General features: G+C 36.5%; 1 protein-coding gene across 5 annotated transcripts in view; it reads right to left on the reverse strand.

The window, feature by feature from the left end:
- The window catches only part of LOC149958677 (uncharacterized), a 143,593-nt gene that overhangs the window by 18,088 nt on the left and 104,837 nt on the right, over nucleotides 1–20,668 (reverse strand). For all 5 annotated transcript variants that reach the window (XM_090166026.1, XM_090166029.1, XM_090166028.1 and 2 more), the window contains exon 6: nucleotides 25–244. In XM_090166026.1, the coding sequence (XP_090022152.1) occupies nucleotides 25–244 (220 nt within the window). The remainder of the gene's footprint in view (nucleotides 1–24; nucleotides 245–20,668) is intronic.

The following is a 20,668-nucleotide window of genomic DNA, read 5'->3' on the forward strand; positions in this document are numbered from 1 at the left end:
TATATATAGAATGGGGAATCTTACTTTTGATGTTGACGGTGGCGACGGCGTGGTTGTTCCTGGTCGTCGAGGAGGAGGTGAAGAGGTCCGAAGAGGCGTCCGCGTCCGAGCCCTGCTCGAGAAAGATGGGAACGAGCGACGTCACGAGGGAGGCGCTCATTTGCCGGGAGGCCGCCTTGGTGGGGCGCGCGGCGGGGGAGGGGGCGTTCGCACATACCCTGTCGTCTTCGCTCTCGTTGTCACTCTGCACAAAGAGACCAAAGCAACATTGCCGTTAGATTCAAACACAATATTCCGACAAATCCCCTACACTCCACAGAAAAAAAATGATTCTACAAAGACGTACCGATATAATTATAATAATCATCATCAGCTAGGCTAATACCCTTGGCACCGCCTTAGGCCTAAGTCATCAAGCGACTTTTGAAGCCTTTAATTCAGGTGGCCGGGTTACAACGCGTAGGAGGGTGGTGGCAAGCCCTTCATGCCACAGCTCCCTACACTCACTATTACCAGAGAGTGTAAAGATTATGAGAGGCGTCTCTTCCTATTCCCGTAACGTTAAAATTTCGTACAAGATTTTGAGAGCGCGCGCCCATAGGAGAGGTTACGATACTATCCGACACACGATGTCGCTACTGGAAAATTTTAAAATTTTGTAAACATCCGGAAAGTTTTTCATCAGTCATGGCTGTTAAACATAGTTGAATTATGCTAATTTAAAATTAATAAAATTCAATTTCATGAAAAATAAAGAAACGTAAGTACAAGAAAGCGGACTATTTATAATATTTTGATACTTAAAGAATTATTTGTTTGATTAACCAAGGAAATTCATTGGAAATTTTATGAAATGGCCGAGGCTTAACGAGAACAGAGCGTTATAAATTAAAAAATACGAGGAAACATTGAAGTAGGTAAAATGAGATTAATGTTGTATTTTTAACAGTTTCCTATCTAATCTTTTCTGGGTTTTCATGTATTCATGGTTGAGATCTTGTTTCTTAAGGGAACTATGTATGCAGAATTCTATGAAAAAAGATATCATGTTTTGGTATGCAGTTGCACATGGAGAATCTTCATTAGCTTTAAAATATTTCTTGTCAATTCTTTGAATGATGAATCTCTCCAAACGTCCTTTAATATTTGTCATGTGCGATAAAAGCTTAAAACTGGTGTCAAATACTTCATTTGTCTCCGTTACAAATTTGAAGAAACTACCAGTTGGTACGATGAGGCTGCTGAGCAGCTGATAGAAGAATTCTTTGCTGTTTTGAAAGCTTTAAAGTAAAAGAGCAGATTTGTTGGGTCAACAATTGGATTGTCTTTTTTGAGTTGACTTATGCAAGAAGAGCATTGAAGGTTTGAGTAGCAGCGGTGAATTAGATATCCTGAAATGTAACTAAGAACATTTTGTTTTAGCAGGTTTGGACTTCCAATAGAATTACAAAATTCTAAGTCTTCATCGGAACATTGCCCCTGGCTTTGCGAGACTACAAGATTTTCAATATTAGAATCCGGTGGTTTCAAGAGGTTATTCACAGAGGCCGCCCTGTATGCAGCTCGAAATTGTTGTGGATTGGGATGATCACGGACTCACGGTTGCCTCCTTTCTATCTTATCCAAGAAAATTATCTACAAAATCTTGGCTAATCCTGTCCTTTAATAAAAACTTAAAACCAAAATTATCTTTAGATCTTCCCAGAGGAGTAGCAAGGCTTGAATTGAAATTACCATTTTCTGAAATTTCCAATGGTGTAGAGTCATTAAGACTGAAAATTGTTGGCACAGCGGATGGTGTGAGCCTATTTTTAGTTCTAATATTCATGAAACTGGCATCAATGAAATGATTCGCGCAAATTATATGGTTAACGTGTAAATATCCCGTAGTTTTATTTGTAAGCCCATCATTATTTACATTTTTCAGCCACAAAATAGAACTAAACTTTATATTAAGTTAATATGCCAATAAGCCTATCTAATGAAAATGCGAATTTACCAGTCTTTTTCCTTTGGAAACTTTAAAAAAGATAAACAAGGATTTCTTGTTTTCGATATTTTACAATTTAAAACAAAAGGATATACCCCAGACCTACTAAATTATTTAAAAACCTTGTAAAACTAGCATTAAAAATCTGGAAAGTTTTTGCGTCTCTTTTAAACCTAACATCGAAACGCACGCGCTGTGAGAACGGCGCCACTGGTGGCGCCATCGCTCTTACGGTAGTAGTGAGATGATAAAATACGCGAAAAAGTAGATAAGTCCATAATTAAAAGGGATAATATAGCTAAATCCTAAACAAATTTGAAGAAATTTAAAAACTTACTAATAACTCGTACCGATAGGTCTTCGAGCAACGCGAAACTCGGATCAAATAGATCTTCGAGTAATAAACTAAATTAAAAATAAATAAAATAGCCAGAAATTCCAACGGTAGACCGGTTTCGTTCTATTATCCCTTTTAATTATGGACTTATCTACTTTTTCGCGTATTTTATCATCCTTCTCACAGTCCATAGGTGGTTTCTTCTAACTTAACTTACGGTAGTAGTGGACATTTTTGGGAAAAAAAGTTAGTACGCTTTTTTGAAAGAGAGACGCCTCTCATAATCTTTACACTCTCTGCTATTACCGTTAACACCCGCAAGTTTTTAGGGAAGGGGAAACCGAAAAACTCGGGGGAAACCCCTTAAACCAGTGGGGAAAGAACTTACAAACTCAACGCGGAAGGAATTGTTCCTAGTTTTCACAGTGCTAACCACTCTAATTTTTCATGAAAAAAGTTTGCAAGAGCATATCCGACTATGCTTCTTTTCATTTTACGAGATACATATTTTCTATCACAAATCGAATATTTTATTTTTATTTGCTTACACTCGTAACCCCCGGTCTAAAAAAAGGAACGATCTAGCTTCTGAAGTCTGGCGTACGTGGCGCGGCCAATCTAATCAAATATGATCGTTAGTTAGTTCATCGAGAATTTACCAAATTTTAAATGTTTTTCTGAAAATATTTTTTTTTTAATATTATAAAATAGACCGATATATCGGTGCATCCCTACCGAAAACCACTTAAAAATTCCGAAATTTTGCCGAAAACCAGTTTCAAAATCTCGAAATCAGCTAAAAAACTAAAATCGTGCTCTGAAGTCTCAAAATCAGTTTTGATTTCGGAAATCACTTTGAAGATTCAAAATACCGTAAACTAAATTTGCAAATTTCGTACCCGTCGACCATAGGATTAACTAAATACTAAAAAACTTAACCTAGACATTCTAGGAAATAAGTATTAGCAAATCCGTAAGTCAACCAAAAAACTCGATAATAATAATTCAATACGTATTAGTATTGTTCACGTCTCCACCGCATGGCGCTATTAATATATATTAATGAAATATCCCACGAGTCGTACTAACTTATAGTTTATTAAGTTACTTACAGGGTTGGCATATAACCAGCCATACCGGTTATAGCCACCTGGTTAAATACGGTTATAGCCACTTGAAAAAATCCGGATTTTTTTGGCTTTTAAAAAAAAAATTACAATATAAATATTTTAGTAAATTAATAGTTTTTATTTAGAAATTTAGTTTATTTTTTGTTTCATATTAAGAAACCAGTTTACTTTGGCCAGTTTTTTGGTCGGTTTAAAGTTCGAAAGTTCGCTGCCTCGCTTCTGTCGGTGCGTCATACACAAAAACTGGGGGGAATTTCCCGAGGAAATCAAAAGAATTCAGTTATTTTATATAGTTATTTCGCTTTGTTTGTTTAGTTTCTTATTTATGACAATAACTGCAGACAATTTCTACTTAAATAAGTAAAAGGTACTGGTTATATTTTAGCCGGTTATAACCGATAAAAACCGGTTATAGCCAATTAAAACCACTGGTCTGAATTTTTTCAAAAAAGCCGGTTTTTTTCCAACCCTGGTTACTTATGATCCAGAATTAATGAAAAAACCCGCATGTCGTACTTCTAGGTTATTAAGTTACTTATGAAACGACGAAGTCTTCTTAAACGCGAATACTAATAGTCAACGGTAATAGTTCATGAAAATGCAGCGAGGCGTCATAATAATTCTAACGTGGAAAAACAGGACTTATAAAAACGCGAATGGAAATACTTCTGAATTCGTCGAAATTCGTCCATTAATATCCCCGCAAAGTGACCGTTAATCGACTAAAAACCATTTATACGTAATTAGCCGTTCTAAATGGTTAATTATGGTTATAGCCGAGGTAATTATTTCAGCCGGCCATTCTTAATTGCCGGACAAAACGAGGAACGGCCAACCGCGAGGGGGGGGGGGAATACATTTTTATATTTCTTTACATTCACCAATAAAACAGTCGTTAAATATAGTTCCCGACACGAACGATTGGTGGCGTTTAAAGCGTTACCGTGACAATCTGGCAAAGTAGTCTTTAATGGAAGCGGATATCCGGTCGTTTCTGCAAAATATTGCCCCGACGAAGTCCACTCTCTCTCTCTCGTTTTCTCTACTTCCTACAACACACCGCTGGTTTGCGAAATAACAAGGAGTCGCGGCTAGACGTGCACGGTTCGTTAGTAGTTTGTCCGTCCACTGTAGGAGGAACTAGTATAGTATTAAATATACTGACCGCGATACAAATTATTATGTATAAAAATACCTAATTATCACCATTGATAAGAGGCTAGTTTAAATGGGGGCTATTAGTAGTTTGTTCGTTCACTATAGTAGGAACTGGCGTAGTATTAAACATTCTATCCACGAAACAATTGGCGATAAACAGGGCAATGTATGAAAAAAAAAAATTATCACCATTGAATAGAAACAAGTTTAAAGCACTTGGGTACATTACTAGTTTGTTCGTTCACTATAGTAGGAACTAGCATAGTATTAAACAACTATCCACGAAACTATTGTTCGTTCACTGTAGTAGAACCTACAGGGTTCGTACAAAATTGCCGGAATTAAATTCCCTGACATTTCCAGGTTTTCCCTAACCAAATTCCCAAACTTTCCCTGACCATTTTTGTAGAGTAAATGAATGGTTTGAGGTAAAATCTTGAAAATATTTTCTTTAAAAAATTTATTTGCCTTATTTTTTGGGGTCATTTTAAAATTTCCTGACTTTTTGGGACCATTTTCAAATTCCTTGACTTTTCCCTGACATTTTAGGGCCATTTTCAAATTCCCTAACCTTTCCAGGTAGTTTACGAGCCCTGACCTGGCGTAGTATAAAACATCCTATCAACGAAACTATCCCCATTGAAAATAAACTAGTTCAAAGTGTGTCTAGTAGTAGTTTGTCCATCCGCTATAGTAGGAACTAGAGTAGTATTAAATCTACTATCAACGAAACTATCCATGATCAAAATTGTAATTAATAAAAAAAATCCTAATTCTCCCCATGGAAAAAAAAGTTTCAAAACGGTCAAGTTTATCTGTCCACAAAAGTAGGAGCTAGTGTAGTATTTAACCTACTATACGTGAAACTATTCGCGATAAAAATGGCTATGTATAAAAAAATACCCAATTCTCGCCATTGAAAAGGAAGTGGTTTAAATGGGCACTATTAGTAGTTGGTCCATCCACTATAGTAGGAATTAGTGTAGTATTAAACCTACTATCCACGAATGAATTGGCGATAAACATGGCAATATATAAAAATAACTAAGTCTCTCCAATAAAAAAAAACTAGTTTTAAGGGGGACTATTAGTAGTTTGTCGATCCACTATAGTAGCAACTAGAGTAGTATTAAATCTACTATCCACGAAACTATTTACGATAAACACGACAATGTACAAAAAAATACCCAATTCTACCCATTTGAAAAGGAACTAGTTTGAAGTGAATCTATTAATAGTTTGTTCGTTCACTATAGTATGAACTATCGTAGTATTAAATATTCTATCAGACAAACGAATCGTGATAATCATGGTAATGCTATCCAAATTTTAAATTGTACGATTGAAATGCACCTGGTTTCTTACCTCCGAAAAGACTAAACACAGTAACCAAAGAAAATAACCACCGAATACAACACGGAAATTAACTTTGTTACCCAACGAAAATCAATTTCAAAAATACTCCCGATTATCAAACGTAAACGAACCTAGTTACCCTAGAAAAATATTATTACAAAAACCTAGTTATCTACGGAAAATCTAATAAAAAAACTTCAATTACCGACCGATCAGAAATGAACCTAGTTACTCAAGAAATATTAACTTGAATAAGACTATTACTTTATGATGATGAAATGGTAAACCTAGTTACCCAGCGAAAATCAAAGTAAATATTGCCCTAGCTTACACAAGGATAATAAATGAAAAATAAATATTGCCCTAGCTTACACAAGGATAATAAATGAAAAATAAATATTGCCCTAGCTTACACAACGATAATAAATGAAAAATAAATATTGCCCTAGCTTACACAAGGATAATAAACGAAAAATAAATATTGCCCTAGCTTACACAAGGATAATAAACGAAAAATAAATATTGCCCTAGCTTACACAAGGATAATAAATGAAAAATAAATATTGCCCTATGGATAATAAATGAAAAATAAATATTGCCCTATGGATAATAAATGAAAAATAAATATTGCCCTATGGATAATAAATGAAAAATAAATATTGCCCTATGGATAATAAGAGGAAAACCCTAGTTACCCTATGGATAATAAGAGGAAAAACCTAGTTACCCTATGGATAATAAGAGGAAAAACCTAGTTACCCTATGGATAATAAGAGGAAAAACCTAGTCACCCTATGGATAACAAGAGGAAAAACCTAGTTACCCTATGGATAACAAGAGGAAAAACCTAGTTACCCTATGGATAACAAGAGGAAAACCTAGTTACCGTATGGATAATGAGAGGAAAACCTAGTTACCCTATGGACAATAAAAGGAAAAACCTAGTTACCCATGAATAATAAATGGAAAAACCTAGTTACCCATGAATAATAAATGTAAAAACCTAGTTACCCATGAATAATAAATGGAAAAACCTAGTTACCCATGAATAATAAATGGAAAAACCTAGTTACCCATGGATAATAAATGGAAAAACCTAGTTACCTAAGGATAAGCTAGCTACCCCATAAAAATAAACACGGCTGTCGATAAGCTACCAAAGCAGAAGCATCCTGCTACCCTAGCGCATCATCGCAGCTCACGTGTATAAGCCATCAGAGAAACTCGGCGCGGAAAGAGGGCCATTAGGAAGGTAGAGGGAAAAAAAAGTTGTAAAACACGGGGACTATTAGCAAATCAATAGTAGTGTGTCTCTATGATCGCTGGAGGGGCGGCCAATATTTCCAAGACAGATGCGAAACAGACACGATCATTCGCGATTAAAAAACAGCCTCCAGTTGATCATGCATTTCCTATCAGTTTCGGAATGTGCCGCTCGCTTTCAAGGTCGCGCCAATGTTTAAACGACAGATAACGCTTGGCAACAAGAGCTAGTTTCGCGTTACCGACCGGGACGAAGAGATGGAGCTAAAAGGAGCCCCAGGGGGTTCACACCTTTGATCAACTGGTTGTACTCCCGAATCGCGACACCACCTGACGTCGATGGCGTAAAGACGATTTTTATTGCGATTGATTGGAATAATTAGGGAATGGTTTCCAATTACACCGTTTAAGCAGACGGTTTTAATAGTTCTTTTTATTAAGTAACGTGACCTTATTGTTTAAAGCAAGTGGCGGCTTTTGTCTAGTTGCATTCGCGTATTAATCAAAACAAGTTGAGTAAGCGTCAAAGTCTAGTCAAAAACAGGGTGTTTGATTTAAATTAGCGATTTAAATCAAATGATTTTTTGTTAAAAAGTCGTTGATTTAAATCAGTTCCTATAAAAGGTTGTTTAAAAAGTATTAAATTTCTATAAATGGTACATTTACCATTGAATTATTATATTTTAGACTATTTTGGCATTCTATTAGACTTATTACCTGACTATCAGACTAAAAATGTGATATTTCATAAGCGATAAATATACTTATTTTTTTGAATAAATATTTTTTTAAATGATAAAACTGTCTACTATTGATAGAATAATAATAACTAATATCAATAAGTGACAAAAACCAAAAAAACTATTAAAATTTAAAAAAAAAAACTTTTTGATTTAAAAAAAAATCAACAACCCTGGTCAAAAAGGTGTGGCAAATTGGAATCTTCTCGCGTTGATTGGCTTTTCGTAATCACGTGATTATTAACCTTATTAAACACGTGGTTTCGGGGAGCCAATAGATGGCAGACAACTCGCCTTTCACCTTAAGTCCCGGAAGGTGCTGCCACCATGGATTAAATAACCTTACAGGGATAGTTCTCTGGGGTACAATATTTGCTCCAGACGTACCCTGGTGGCCACAATTGTCAACGACCGGAAGTCTCGATTTTACCGATACACGGAGGAAAAATTGCAAAGGGGGTGGCAATAGCGATTGATGAAATTATTATTTTTGTAGGCCAATTCCTATCTATTGAAAACTTGTTTACAGTTTGAAAGCATATAAACAATTTAACGAAAAATTAAGTGATATAGGCCTACATAAATGGCTAAAAAACAATATGAAAAAGGTCGCTTACGGTACTTATTATTTCTCACATTTAACCAGGAAGCTCCAGAGCCACTGAGGTACTGACCACGATTGAATATTTCAATTTCAAATGTAATAAAACAAACCGTTGGAAAAATATTAAATTCGCCAAAAGCCGCCGTGAGATGGCGACGTATCAAAAAAATCTTGTTCCGGATTTGTATCGGTAAAGGGGGTAAAATTGAGGGGACGGCAAAAATATCTGGCAGCCTCGTTTGAAACAAACATCTTCAACTCGTAGTATAGTAAAATGTATTAGAGATAACTATCCCTGTAAGGTTATTTAATTTAATCCATGCTGCCACCTAGAAGCGCTTTTAGAAGCATTTTTGTAAACCTTTTCTTACTTTTTTTTGATAGAGCCGCCACTTGCTTTAAATGTAGCTCTTACGTCTCAGTCTCTTACTTTACCATGTCTACAGTCGTCAGAGGAATATAGCTTTTTAATGTGACTAAGAGCAACATTATATTTTTAACTTTTTAATCATTTTATTGAAACATCTATTGAGATTGATTCAAATAACTTGGGAATTGCTTCAAATTACACCATTTAAGCAGACTGCATCAGGGTTGCTACTTTTTTCCACCATCAAATTCCCTGACTTTCCCAGGTTTTCCTTGACCATATCCGGAGATTTTCCCTGACTTATTTTGTAATTTTTTACCTATTTTTAACCTAAAGATTTCCTATTTGCAACCGAAATTAAATTCCCTGACTTTTATACCCATATTCAAATTCCCTGACTTTACCAGGAGAAGATATTTATCGTTGCAATCCACCCTACGCCCAATAGCTCGTTGGCTCCCTAACACTGACGTCTTCCAACGCCTTCGAAGTACAAGTCGCTGACGTTTTACCTTCCCCCAATTCCATTAATTAAATAAAATCATTTTTGATGTAAAACCTACCATAAAAATAAATTGCAAAATCAAGTCAAAAGTTTTACGAACAAAATTTTAAAATCAAAAGTTAGAAAAGAAAATTTTAAATTAAAAGTTATACGAAATAATTTTAGAGTCAAAACCTACATGATTTCAATAACGGAAACCTATGATAAAAAGACAAGGAAGTAATATTTCAAAACAAAACACGACGAAACGAAACCTACAAGGAATCACATGTCCAAACGAAACCTACGAGAAAACGAATTTCAAAGGAACCCCACGAGAAAACGTCATTCAGAATTAACCTACTGACCAAAAAAATCGAATTAAAACCTACGAGAAAACGAATTTCTAACGAAACCTACGAGAAAACAAATTACAAACTAAACCTACGAAAACGTATTTCGAAATAAACCTTCTGCCAAAATAAAATTCAAAACCAAACCTACGAGAAAACGAATTTAAAAATAAAACCTACGAGAAAACGAATTTCAAAATAAAACCTACGAGAAAACGAATTTCAAAATAAAACCTACGAGAAAACGAATTTCAAAATAAAACCTACGAGAAAACGAATTTCAAAATAAAACCTACGAGAAAACGAATTTCAAAATAAAACCTACGAGAAAACGAATTTCAAAATAAAACCTACAAGAAAACGAATTTCAAAATAAAACCTACCAGAAAACGAATTTCAAAACCAAAACTTAGGCTTGAAATGTCCCCGAACAGCGGAGAAATGAATGCCCTACATAATTTGGGCATACCAGCAAATCGAGGAGAATATTCGCATTTCTATCTTTTACGACGCGCCAAAAAATATATATATATTAAACGAATGGCTGTCTTAATAATTTATGGTTGAGCACCGTAACAAATTTATAGACCAAAGGACTAAAAATAGTAGGTTTATAAGCAATTTACAAAATTGGGTCCGCGAAAACCCCCCTCCCACGCGAAGTTTAGGGGCTGAAAGTAAAAATCCGTTTTTTTTACGTCCGGGGGGTTCCGACCACTATTTGGGGGGGAAACAAAGAGCTTGGAACGCAAAAAGCGAATCAAAACAAATCAATATATTTAGGCCTTGGCGCTCGGGCCGGGCCAGGCCAGACGGCCTAGAAGACTGGCCTCATCCCCTCCGACTTTCTTAGCGATGGACTCGACCAGCTAGCGATTTTATACTCGACATAAAACGGGAGCGAATTTCGGCGATAATTTTGGTAACCCGCATTAAAGTGAACTGCTGTTTGGTGAGGGCTTTCAGAGTTTTGGAGGTGTTAAAATTAAAGCCCCTCTCATTTAAAATTGCCCTTTAAGGGAAGAGTTGTTTATGACGTATTTCCGCCTTATTAAGACGGAAAACCTCACGGGTAGGCAAAGGCTTAGGTTTCCGGTTTTCCCGTTAGAGTTACGACGATGAAACTAACTTTTCAGGTACGCGTAGAATTTAACGTGGTCCCGATTACTAATGTAAATAGAGAACTTCGAAACGCTAGTCATGTATTGAATGTCTAATTACCAAGTCTCTCTATTTTATCATTATCTTATTAAACACTAAAAATTACAATATTCATTCATTGTTGGTTCCAAATTCCTACCATTTTAGCGACGCGAAATTTTCGGACCATTTTAGTCGGGCAAAATTTTCTGACCATTTATAGTCGAGCTAGATTTCCGAACCATTTATAGTCGGGTGAGATTTCCGGACCATTTATAGTCGGGTGAGATTTCCGGACCATTTATAGTCGGGCGAAATTTCCGAACCATTTATAGTCGGGCTAGATTTCCAGACCATTTTTAAGTCGGGCGAAATTTCCGGACCATTTTTAAGTCGGGCGAAATTTCCGGACCATTTTTAAGTCGGGCGAAATTAGGCTTTTCTAAAGAGTCGATTAAAAATGCAGTTAAATATTGATGGTGTTAAATTCTATGTACACCTAATTCTCGTAGTGAAAAATACACAATAAAAATTGTAGTACAGCCGCAGGCAAAATCAAAACATAAACCCTATTTGACTAATTAATTAGTACAGGGACTTTTCGGCTCCACTAAAACGAGACATTCTAGGAAGGAACGGCCGTGTTATAAAATTGAATTCGGATCTATTGTTTTTACAGGGTTCGTACAAAATTTCTGGAATTAAATTCCATGACATTTCCAGGTTTTCCCTGACCAAATTGCCAAATTTTCCCTGACAATTTTAGTAGAATAAATGAATTGTTTAGGTAAAAATCTTGAAAAAGGTTTTCTTTAAAAAATATATTTGCCTGATTTTTTTAAGGTCATTTTAAAATTCCTTGACTTTTCCAGGTAAATTACGCCTATTTTATCCGGTAGAGGGATGGGAATACGTTTTCCGCGCTTGCTTAAGAATATAAATTATAAATAATACATAAAAATATTATGTATTATATAAGAATAATTTTAACACTTATAATTCTCCTAGTATACATATTTTATAATGCAAAACGTAAATGCTTAGAAATTTAGTAGAAACCCTACAAAGCGCAGAATACATGACGTTTCACTTAACCGTATATTTAAGGTAGAATATTTTAGGACCCGCGAAGCTACAGTAGAAGCTAAAATAAATGATGGGTAAACCCTACTACGCAAAAAATAGATTTCAAAAAATATATTTAAGGACGCAAAAATATGTTTAGAAATTTAGTACAAACCCGCGATGCTACAGTCGAAGGCACGAAGCTAAAACAAATGATGGGTAACCCCTACAAAGCGCAAAATACATTTCAATATATTTAAAAACGTAAAACATGTTGAGAAATTTACTAGAAACCCGCCAAGCTAAAAAAAATGATGAGTAACCCCTACAAAGCGCAAAATACATTTCAATATATTTAAGGACGCAAAACATGTTGAGAAATTTACTAGAAACCCGACAAGCTAAAAATAAATGATGGGTAACCCCTACAAAGCGCCAAATACATTTCAATATATTTAAGGACGCAAAACATGTTGAGAAATTTACTAGAAACCCGCCAAGCTAAAAATAAATGATGGGTAACCCCTACAAAGCGCCAAATACATTTCAATATATTTAAGGACGCAAAACATGTTGAGAAATTTACTAGAAACCCGCGAAGCTAAAACAATAAACGGGAAATCCTGCAAAGCGCTAAATACATTTCACTAAACAGTACATTTCAGGTAGTATACAAATTTTAGGACGTAAAAAATATAAATGTTGAGAAATTTACTAGAAACCCGCCAAGCTAAAAATAAATGATGGGTAACCCCTACAAAGCGCAAAATACATTTCAATATATTTAAGGACGCAAAACATGTTGAGAAATTTACTAGAAACCCGCGAAGCTAAAACAATAAACGGGAAATCCTGCAAAGCGCTAAATACATTTCACTAAACAGTACATTTCAGGTAGTATACAAATTTTAGGACGTAAAAAATATAAATGTTGAGAAATTTAGTAGAAACCCGCGGTCTTAAGGTAAAACATAAAAGGCATAAATCGAAATTCAGCACGTACTATGAGAGAATTTAAAGAAGATTTTTACGTTCCGACAGGAAAATTTCGTGCTGCATTTTTACGATTTGGGAATTACGACGCACTTAAACCAGATGTCACTTTTTTATCTTCCTTTTAAAATTTAAACAGGAGTTGGATGGGGCCAGAAAAGCAATTTCGAATTTCCAAAAATCCGTTCGAAACCTAAAAACCTCGATTGGTTCGTAAAAAATATATATTTAGTATGTTTCGGTTGAGATTTTTTTCCCGCACGATTAAATAAACACTCATTTATATTTTAAAAGCGTAAGGTGGGATAATGATTACCACAAGACGGCACCCGCTTATCGATTAGTTTAACACTTACAGCGCGTTAACGCGAAACGGAGCTGCTAAATTTACCATTTAAAAAAAAGAACAGGGTTGCCACAAAATTTTCAGATTCAAATTCCCTGACTATTCCCTGTTTTCCCTGACCATTTTCAGAGATTTTTCCGGACTTATTAAGGGCAAAATTTTTCGTTTATATTTTACTTTTATCAGAAGTTAATAAATTTGGATGGACTTATATTTCAGTAAAAAGGTTATTGCAATGTTGAAAAAATTAGCCAAACATTCAAGGAAATAAATGATAATCGTGGAATTTGTCATACATCTAGAGTTAAATTACCTTCAAAAAGTGCCCAGATAAAATTAAATTCCCTGAATCTTTACAAATTCTTAAAATTCCCTGACATTTCCCTGACTTTTTAGGCCCATTTTTAAATTCCCCGACTTTTCCCTGATTTCCCTGACGTGTGGCAACCCTGTAGAATAACATCGGAGTTTAAACAATTGTTTTGCCAAAATTGTATTTAATTTTTTATCGATTACTTACGCGATCGCGTGTTACGCGGGGGGTAAACACGCCTAAAGCTTGTTTTCCACTAGCGCGCGTCATAATGTTATTTTCTTTACGCGCGTAAAAACGTTTGAACGTTTCAAAGCTGAGAAACGCGTCGTTTTAAGAGTTTCATTTAGAACTTCAGCGTGGGGTAATTACGAAGGTAATGGCCGAAACGAAGTGGCAACATATCCAATCCTCCCTAAACTAATGTTGTACTAAAAGTTGACAAATATTTATGCCTGTTAAAGAATTAATTATCCCCTTGGTGTAATTTCAAAACTTTCTATTAAGATTTGGAAATATCGAACTATCATTAGTGTAGGGAGCTGTTGGCTCGATCGCGTGGCATGCAGGACTTGTCACCACCCTCCTACGCATTGTAACCCGGCCACCTGAATTAATGTTTTCAAAGGTCGCTTGATGACTTAGGCCTAAGGCGGTGCCTTGGGTATTAGCCTAGCTGATTATTATTATTGTCAAATTCAAAATCGTGGCGGTCTGTAATGTCGACGTAACTGATTTTAATTAAATGCTTCTACATACGGTCGATGGTGAAAATTTAAGTTTTGGGCACCAAAAATAAACAAGTATTTTAGGTTCAGCGTAAAGGCTCGTCCAATGAAATTTGTACACAACACTGCCTTAGTGTATTTAAAGGTTAGCTGCGTTCTCCTGTGTTTTTTGCTTCTAGCTGCCACTACTTAAAATTGCATAATCGATAGTTTGATATTTCGATATCAAACTATCGATTCTCACGCGCATTGCCATTTTGTACGGATCGAGATTTTTTTGTCATTTGTGATTTTTACAGAATAGCCTTCCAGGAATATATGATTCAAACATTTTAAGCAAAAAAGCATTAAGAATAATTTATAGTTTTGACCCAATGTAGAATTCGTCCTATCAGCAAATCAATCTGAGATACTACAGAGCGATTCGCAAATTGCTTGCGGGGAAACAAACATCGATTTTAATCCTTTATTTCTACTAGATTTAAAATAAACTTATACAAAGACTTCCATGGTGATAAAAAATAACTGTACAAGTAAATAAAATTAAAAATACCCGCTCTAATGATCTTCTGCAATGTCCCCGTTGTAAAACTAGTAAAAAAATAACATCTATGCTCTATAATGGTATAAAATTGATTAATAGGGTTGCGAACTCAATTGATATAAATTCCAACGAGGCCATGTTTAAGCGTAAATTAAAATTGTATTTTATGACCGAGTGTTAACCTATCACTATTATTTTAACTATGTAATATTATATACTTTTATTTGATTTGTTTTACCCATTTTACTTTTGTCATGCTGTAAAATTAATTTACTTATGCTACACAGAATATACAAAAACCAGGGCTCACAAGTCACCTGTGACTTAGCCCACCCCCCTATGTACAACTCTTTTAACTATTAACGATAATAAATTATTATTATTATTATTATTATTATTAACGATAACGATAATAAATTATTATTATTACTTTAATACAAAGGCGACTTTTTCGGGTTATATATTAAAACGACGTTCAAAAATGACCGGGACATTTTAGAAACTAAACAGAAACACTCGGTTCTTTCCCCACTGGTTTAAAAAACTTGTTGAGGTTAACGGTAATAGTGAGTGTAGGGAGCTGTTGGCTCGCGTGGCATGAAGGACTTGCCACCATCCTCCTACGCATTGTAACCCGACCACCTGAATTAAAGGCATTAAAAGTCTCTAGATGACTTGGGCCTAAGGTGGTGCCATGGGTGTTAGCCTATCTGATTATTAATACTTTACTTAATTTCAAATTCAAATCAAATTCAAAAACAAAATTTATTTGACCAAGTATTATTATTTTAATAAATCGAAATAAACTTAATTTCTCCACTTTTTACAGAATCTAATTTCCATACTTCTGGCAACCCTGTCGATTATACAAATATTTGTAGAAATTCCGCACACTCTAATGAAAAAGATTTGTTAAATCTTTAAATTAACTAGAAAATCCGTCTAAAAAACCAGAAATCAAGAATAAAATCGTGCTCTGAAATTGAAAAATCAGTTTCTGATTTCTGAAATAACTTTGAGATTCAAAATCCCGTACGCAAAATGTGCAAATGTCAAACCCGTCGAAAAAAAAAAACAAAAATAGCACCACAGCAATTTGCAATCTTAACCTCAATTAAAACAATAACAAAGCAATTATAGCAGTGGCAACTAAGCAAACCCAAGAACGGAATGCACGCGTTAAGGCAAGGGCGCTTTCAGTTAGTACGCCACAAAAACGGAACAAGAAGAAACAAAAAAAATGGCATAACGCCGACCTTCCTAGTAATATTTCTAAGTGAACGTCGTTTCCGCTAGATGGCTCTGTCGCTAAAAGTTATTGCGCGCCTCCAGACCCCCGCCCCCCACAACTCGTTTCAAGGCCGCCGCAACCTCCAGGGTGGGCGAACGTAGTCGACTCCCCAGCCGCCGCCGCAATTCCCGTTAGATGGCGCTGCCAGGTTGGACGCGCCACTGCCCTTATAGATTTTCGATTTGTCTCTCCCTAAGCCGTGGTTTATGGTTTTCGGCTCGTTTTTTATTGTCCCTATCCAGCGGGGAGCGAAGGCTTTTTATTTCGGCCGCGTGGCGGCGCTAATAGAGGAAACAGCGCCTAAAAAGAGTTCGACCCGAGACCGTGGCGCCCCCCTGGGGGTAATCCTCGTAACAGATTCGCGCCATACGATTGTCTTTAATAGTTTTCTTCTGGTCTTTTTCTCTACTTCGCGCCTTCCTCGTACTCGCCGATATTGGACCATAGAGGAAGGGGCAACTTATCACTTAGTTTGTACTTTCCCCACGACTTACCAGACTAATCGATAAGTATTGTTTAGGAAAGTTGTACTATCTGACCCTTCCCTCGCGCCAAAAGATTTTATCCCGTAGTTGCCAAGGCTGATCTATTTTGATCCTTATCGCTTAATTTCTGCGTGCCATTGTAGCTTCATCCGTCAAAGTCGAAAAACGTCGAAAAACGTTTCTTGGCGAGTTAGAAGGGCGGATGAATACACCGAATCCAAATTTAACGGCAGACGAGATGAAATTTAAAATAAAATTTAATTTTCCCATGTAAATTTTTTTGAAATTTACTAAAAATACGATATCTCCATGCAGCTTTTTGCAGACAATTACAAAATTATATTTTTAAAAGTTCAAGGAGAACTTGATAGTTGCTTCTCTCGTAAGATATGTCATATACTTTTGGCATTAACAAAATTTAGCATAAATGGTAAATCGAATTAAAAACTGGCTGATACTTAGGCTAGGTTCGGAGCTTGGGATTGGTTGGCATCTACCTAAATTTAGGTATATCTTTTAACTCGATGGCGGGGCCGCCGAGCGTGGGCCCGGGCCCCGGTAAAATATAAGTTCCGAGCCCCAAAAGAGTAGTTTCTACTGGAGACAGCTGTACTTTTTCGGAGGGAAACCTGGGAGACGTACACCTCGGTTGATCAAGCACGGGCCCCCGGAGGCTGCACGGGCCCCGGGAAGTTGTGACGGCTTATAATTCGAACAATTCATTAATTGCGATGAATGAGCACAGACCGGGCCCGTGATGGGATCCTTTTTCCCAGTGGCGTAGCTAGGAAAATTGGGCCCCAATGCGAGATAAGAAAATTGGGCCCCAATGCGAGATAAGAAAATTGGGCCCCAATGCGAGATAAGAAAATTGGGCCCCAATGCGAGATAAGAAAATTGGGCCCCAATGCGAGATAAGAAAATTGGGCCCCAATGCGAGATAAGAAAATTGGGCCCCAATGCGAGATAAGAAAATTGGGCCCCAATGCGAGATAAGAAAATTGGGCCCCAATGCGAGATAAGAAAATTGGGCCCCAATGCGAGATAAGAAAATTGGGCCCCAATGCGAGATAAGAAAATTGGGCCCCAATGCGAGATAAGAAAATTGGCCCCCAATGCGAGATAAGAAAATTGGGCCCCAATGCGAGATAAGAAAATTGGGCCCCAATGCGAGATAAGAAAATTGGGCCCCAATGCGAGATAAGAAAATTGGGCCCCAATGCGAGATAAGAAAATTGGGCCCCAATGCGAGATAAGAAAATTGGGCCCCAATGCGAGATAAGAAAATTGGGCCCCAATGCGAGATAAGAAAATTGGCCCCCAATGCGAGATAAGAAAATTGGCCCCCAATGCGAGATAAGAAAATTGGGCCCCAATGCGAGATAAGAAAATTGGGCCCCAATGCGAGATAAGAAAATTGGGCCCCAATGCGAGATAAGAAAATTGGGCCCCAATGCGAGATAAGAAAATTGGGCCCCAATGCGAGATAAGAAAATTGGGCCCCAATGCGAGATAAGAAAATTGGCCCCCAATGCGAGATAAGAAAATTGGGCCCCCAATGCGAGATAAGAAAATTGGGCCCCAATGCGAGATAAGAAAATTGGGCCCCAATGCGAGATAAGAAAATTGGGCCCCAATGCGAGATAAGAAAATTGGGCCCCAATGCGAGATAAGAAAATTGGGCCCCAATGCGAGATAAGAAAATTGGGCCCCAATGCGAGATAAGAAAATTGGGCCCCAATGCGAGATAAGAAAATTGGGCCCCAATGCGAGATAAGAAAATTGGGCCCCAATGCGAGATAAGAAAATTGGCCCCCAATGCGAGATAAGAAAATTGGCCCCCAATGCGAGATAAGAAAATTGGCCCCCAATGCGAGATAAGAAAATTGGCCCCCAATGCGAGATAAGAAAATTGGGCCCCAATGCGAGATAAGAAAATTGGGCCCCAATGCGAGATAAGAAAATTGGGCCCCAATGCGAGATAAGAAAATTGGGCCCCAATGCGAGATAAGAAAATTGGGCCCCAATGCGAGATAAGAAAATTGGGCCCCAATGCGAGATAAGAAAATTGGGCCCCAATGCGAGATAAGAAAATTGGGCCCCAATGCGAGATAAGAAAATTGGGCCCCAATGCGAGATAAGAAAATTGGGCCCCAATGCGAGATAAGAAAATTGGGCCCCAATGCGAGATAAGAAAATTGGGCCCCAATGCGAGATAAGAAAATTGGGCCCCAATGCGAGATAAGAAAATTGGCCCCCAATGCGAGATAAGAAAATTGGCCCCCAATGCGAGATAAGAAAATTGGGCCCCAATGCGAGATAAGAAAATTGGGCCCCAATGCGAGATAAGAAAATTGGGCCCCAATGCGAGATAAGAAAATTGGGCCCCAATGCGAGATAAGAAAATTGGGCCCCAATGCGAGATAAGAAAATTGGCCCCCAATGCGAGATAAGAAAATTGGCCCCCAATGCGAGATAAGAAAATTGGCCCCCAATGCGAGATAAGAAAATTGGCCTCTGTGACATGTCCAATTTTTGCGCGTTCCAATGTTCGCGATTGGGTGCGTTGGCCTATTTACGTCACTGGCTTCCAATATCGTGATAATGACAACACAGCCGATCAGACAGTCGACTAAGTAAAGTTATGGGCCCATTGGCGTAATAGTAATAATAATTAGCTAGGCTAATACCCAAGGCACCACCTTAGGCCTAATTACGCCACTGCTCTTTCCAAGTTTATCCGGGAATCTTTAGAAATTGTTTTACATTTGATCCCAGCTGCCGTCATCAGACCGATTCATAAATGGCTTGTTGGAAAACAACAACATTTCCAGATTTTCTCTGACATATTTTATGACAAAATTTGCAATTTTTTGAATATATTTTAGTAGAGATTTTGCAACCAAAATGAAATTCTCTGATTTTCATACCAACTTTTAATATTCCCCGACGTTTCCAGGAAATCCAGGTATTATGGCAAAAAAATATTGAGAAATGAATTAGAAATATTGAAAAAACTAAAACTTAACCTTCACTTTTTGTCGTAAGTATTGAGGTCTAGATATAGGCAATTAGGGGATCTTCAAATTCATTTTGCGCGTGAAAATACGCCGCCATGTTAGGGTATAAAAGCGGGTAAGTAAATCTGCTATACCTCACCATGTAAAGGTACTGTCACGCGCAAAAACGTAATTTTTTTTTAATAATAGCCATTCAATTTTAGCCATACTGGATTTTTAAATTTAAAAAAGCCGGTTTTTTAAATAAACCAACAGTTTCTTAAACTTTTCTACGATTTACTCTAAATTATTCCTAATTATTGGTACATTTTCTGACCAAAAACACTAAGAAACTAAAACAAAACGTCTTTTTGTCCAAAATATTTATTCCTAATCGAAACTAAAAAGTAAATCTCAGTTTCTGGAGATAATTTTGTAATATCCAAAAGTGAAAATTAAGATAAAACAACACATTTTAAAGCGATACTGTTGTTCTATAGTTGAATACGTTCTAATAATAATCAACTAGGCAGCGAAAGAATCTAAGCCTGTATTTGTTTTCAAGTCTTTAACCAAGATGTTAAAGATAATAGAAAGTGTAAGCCCTTTAAGTATTGTCACCGAAAATTTAATTTTTTTATCTGGGCATATATTTTTTAATCAAATTAAATTTTAGTTAATTAAGAACAGTATGCACAATCAAAAAGAATTAAAATAGTTTTAAGGTAATATCAGTGTTTTAAAAGAACCTGGTTTTAATGGTTTAAACCCCGAAAAAAATGCTATTTCAGTTTTTTTTTATATATAGATTCTTTTTCAACCCTGAATTAATTTATTAATTAATCATTGAATATCAAAGACAAACATTCACGGAAAATTTTAATAATTAAAACTTCCTTATTGAGAAAAAGTACAAATCTATGTACAACAAAGTACAGTTTTTCCTCGAACGGAAAATATTGACGGCGGGGATTGTTCA

The sequence above is a fragment of the Leiobunum rupestre genome, chromosome 2, assembly GCF_980474605.1.
Source record: "Leiobunum rupestre chromosome 2, qqLeiRupe1.1.hap1, whole genome shotgun sequence".
Lineage (NCBI taxonomy): Eukaryota > Metazoa > Arthropoda > Arachnida > Opiliones > Sclerosomatidae > Leiobunum > Leiobunum rupestre.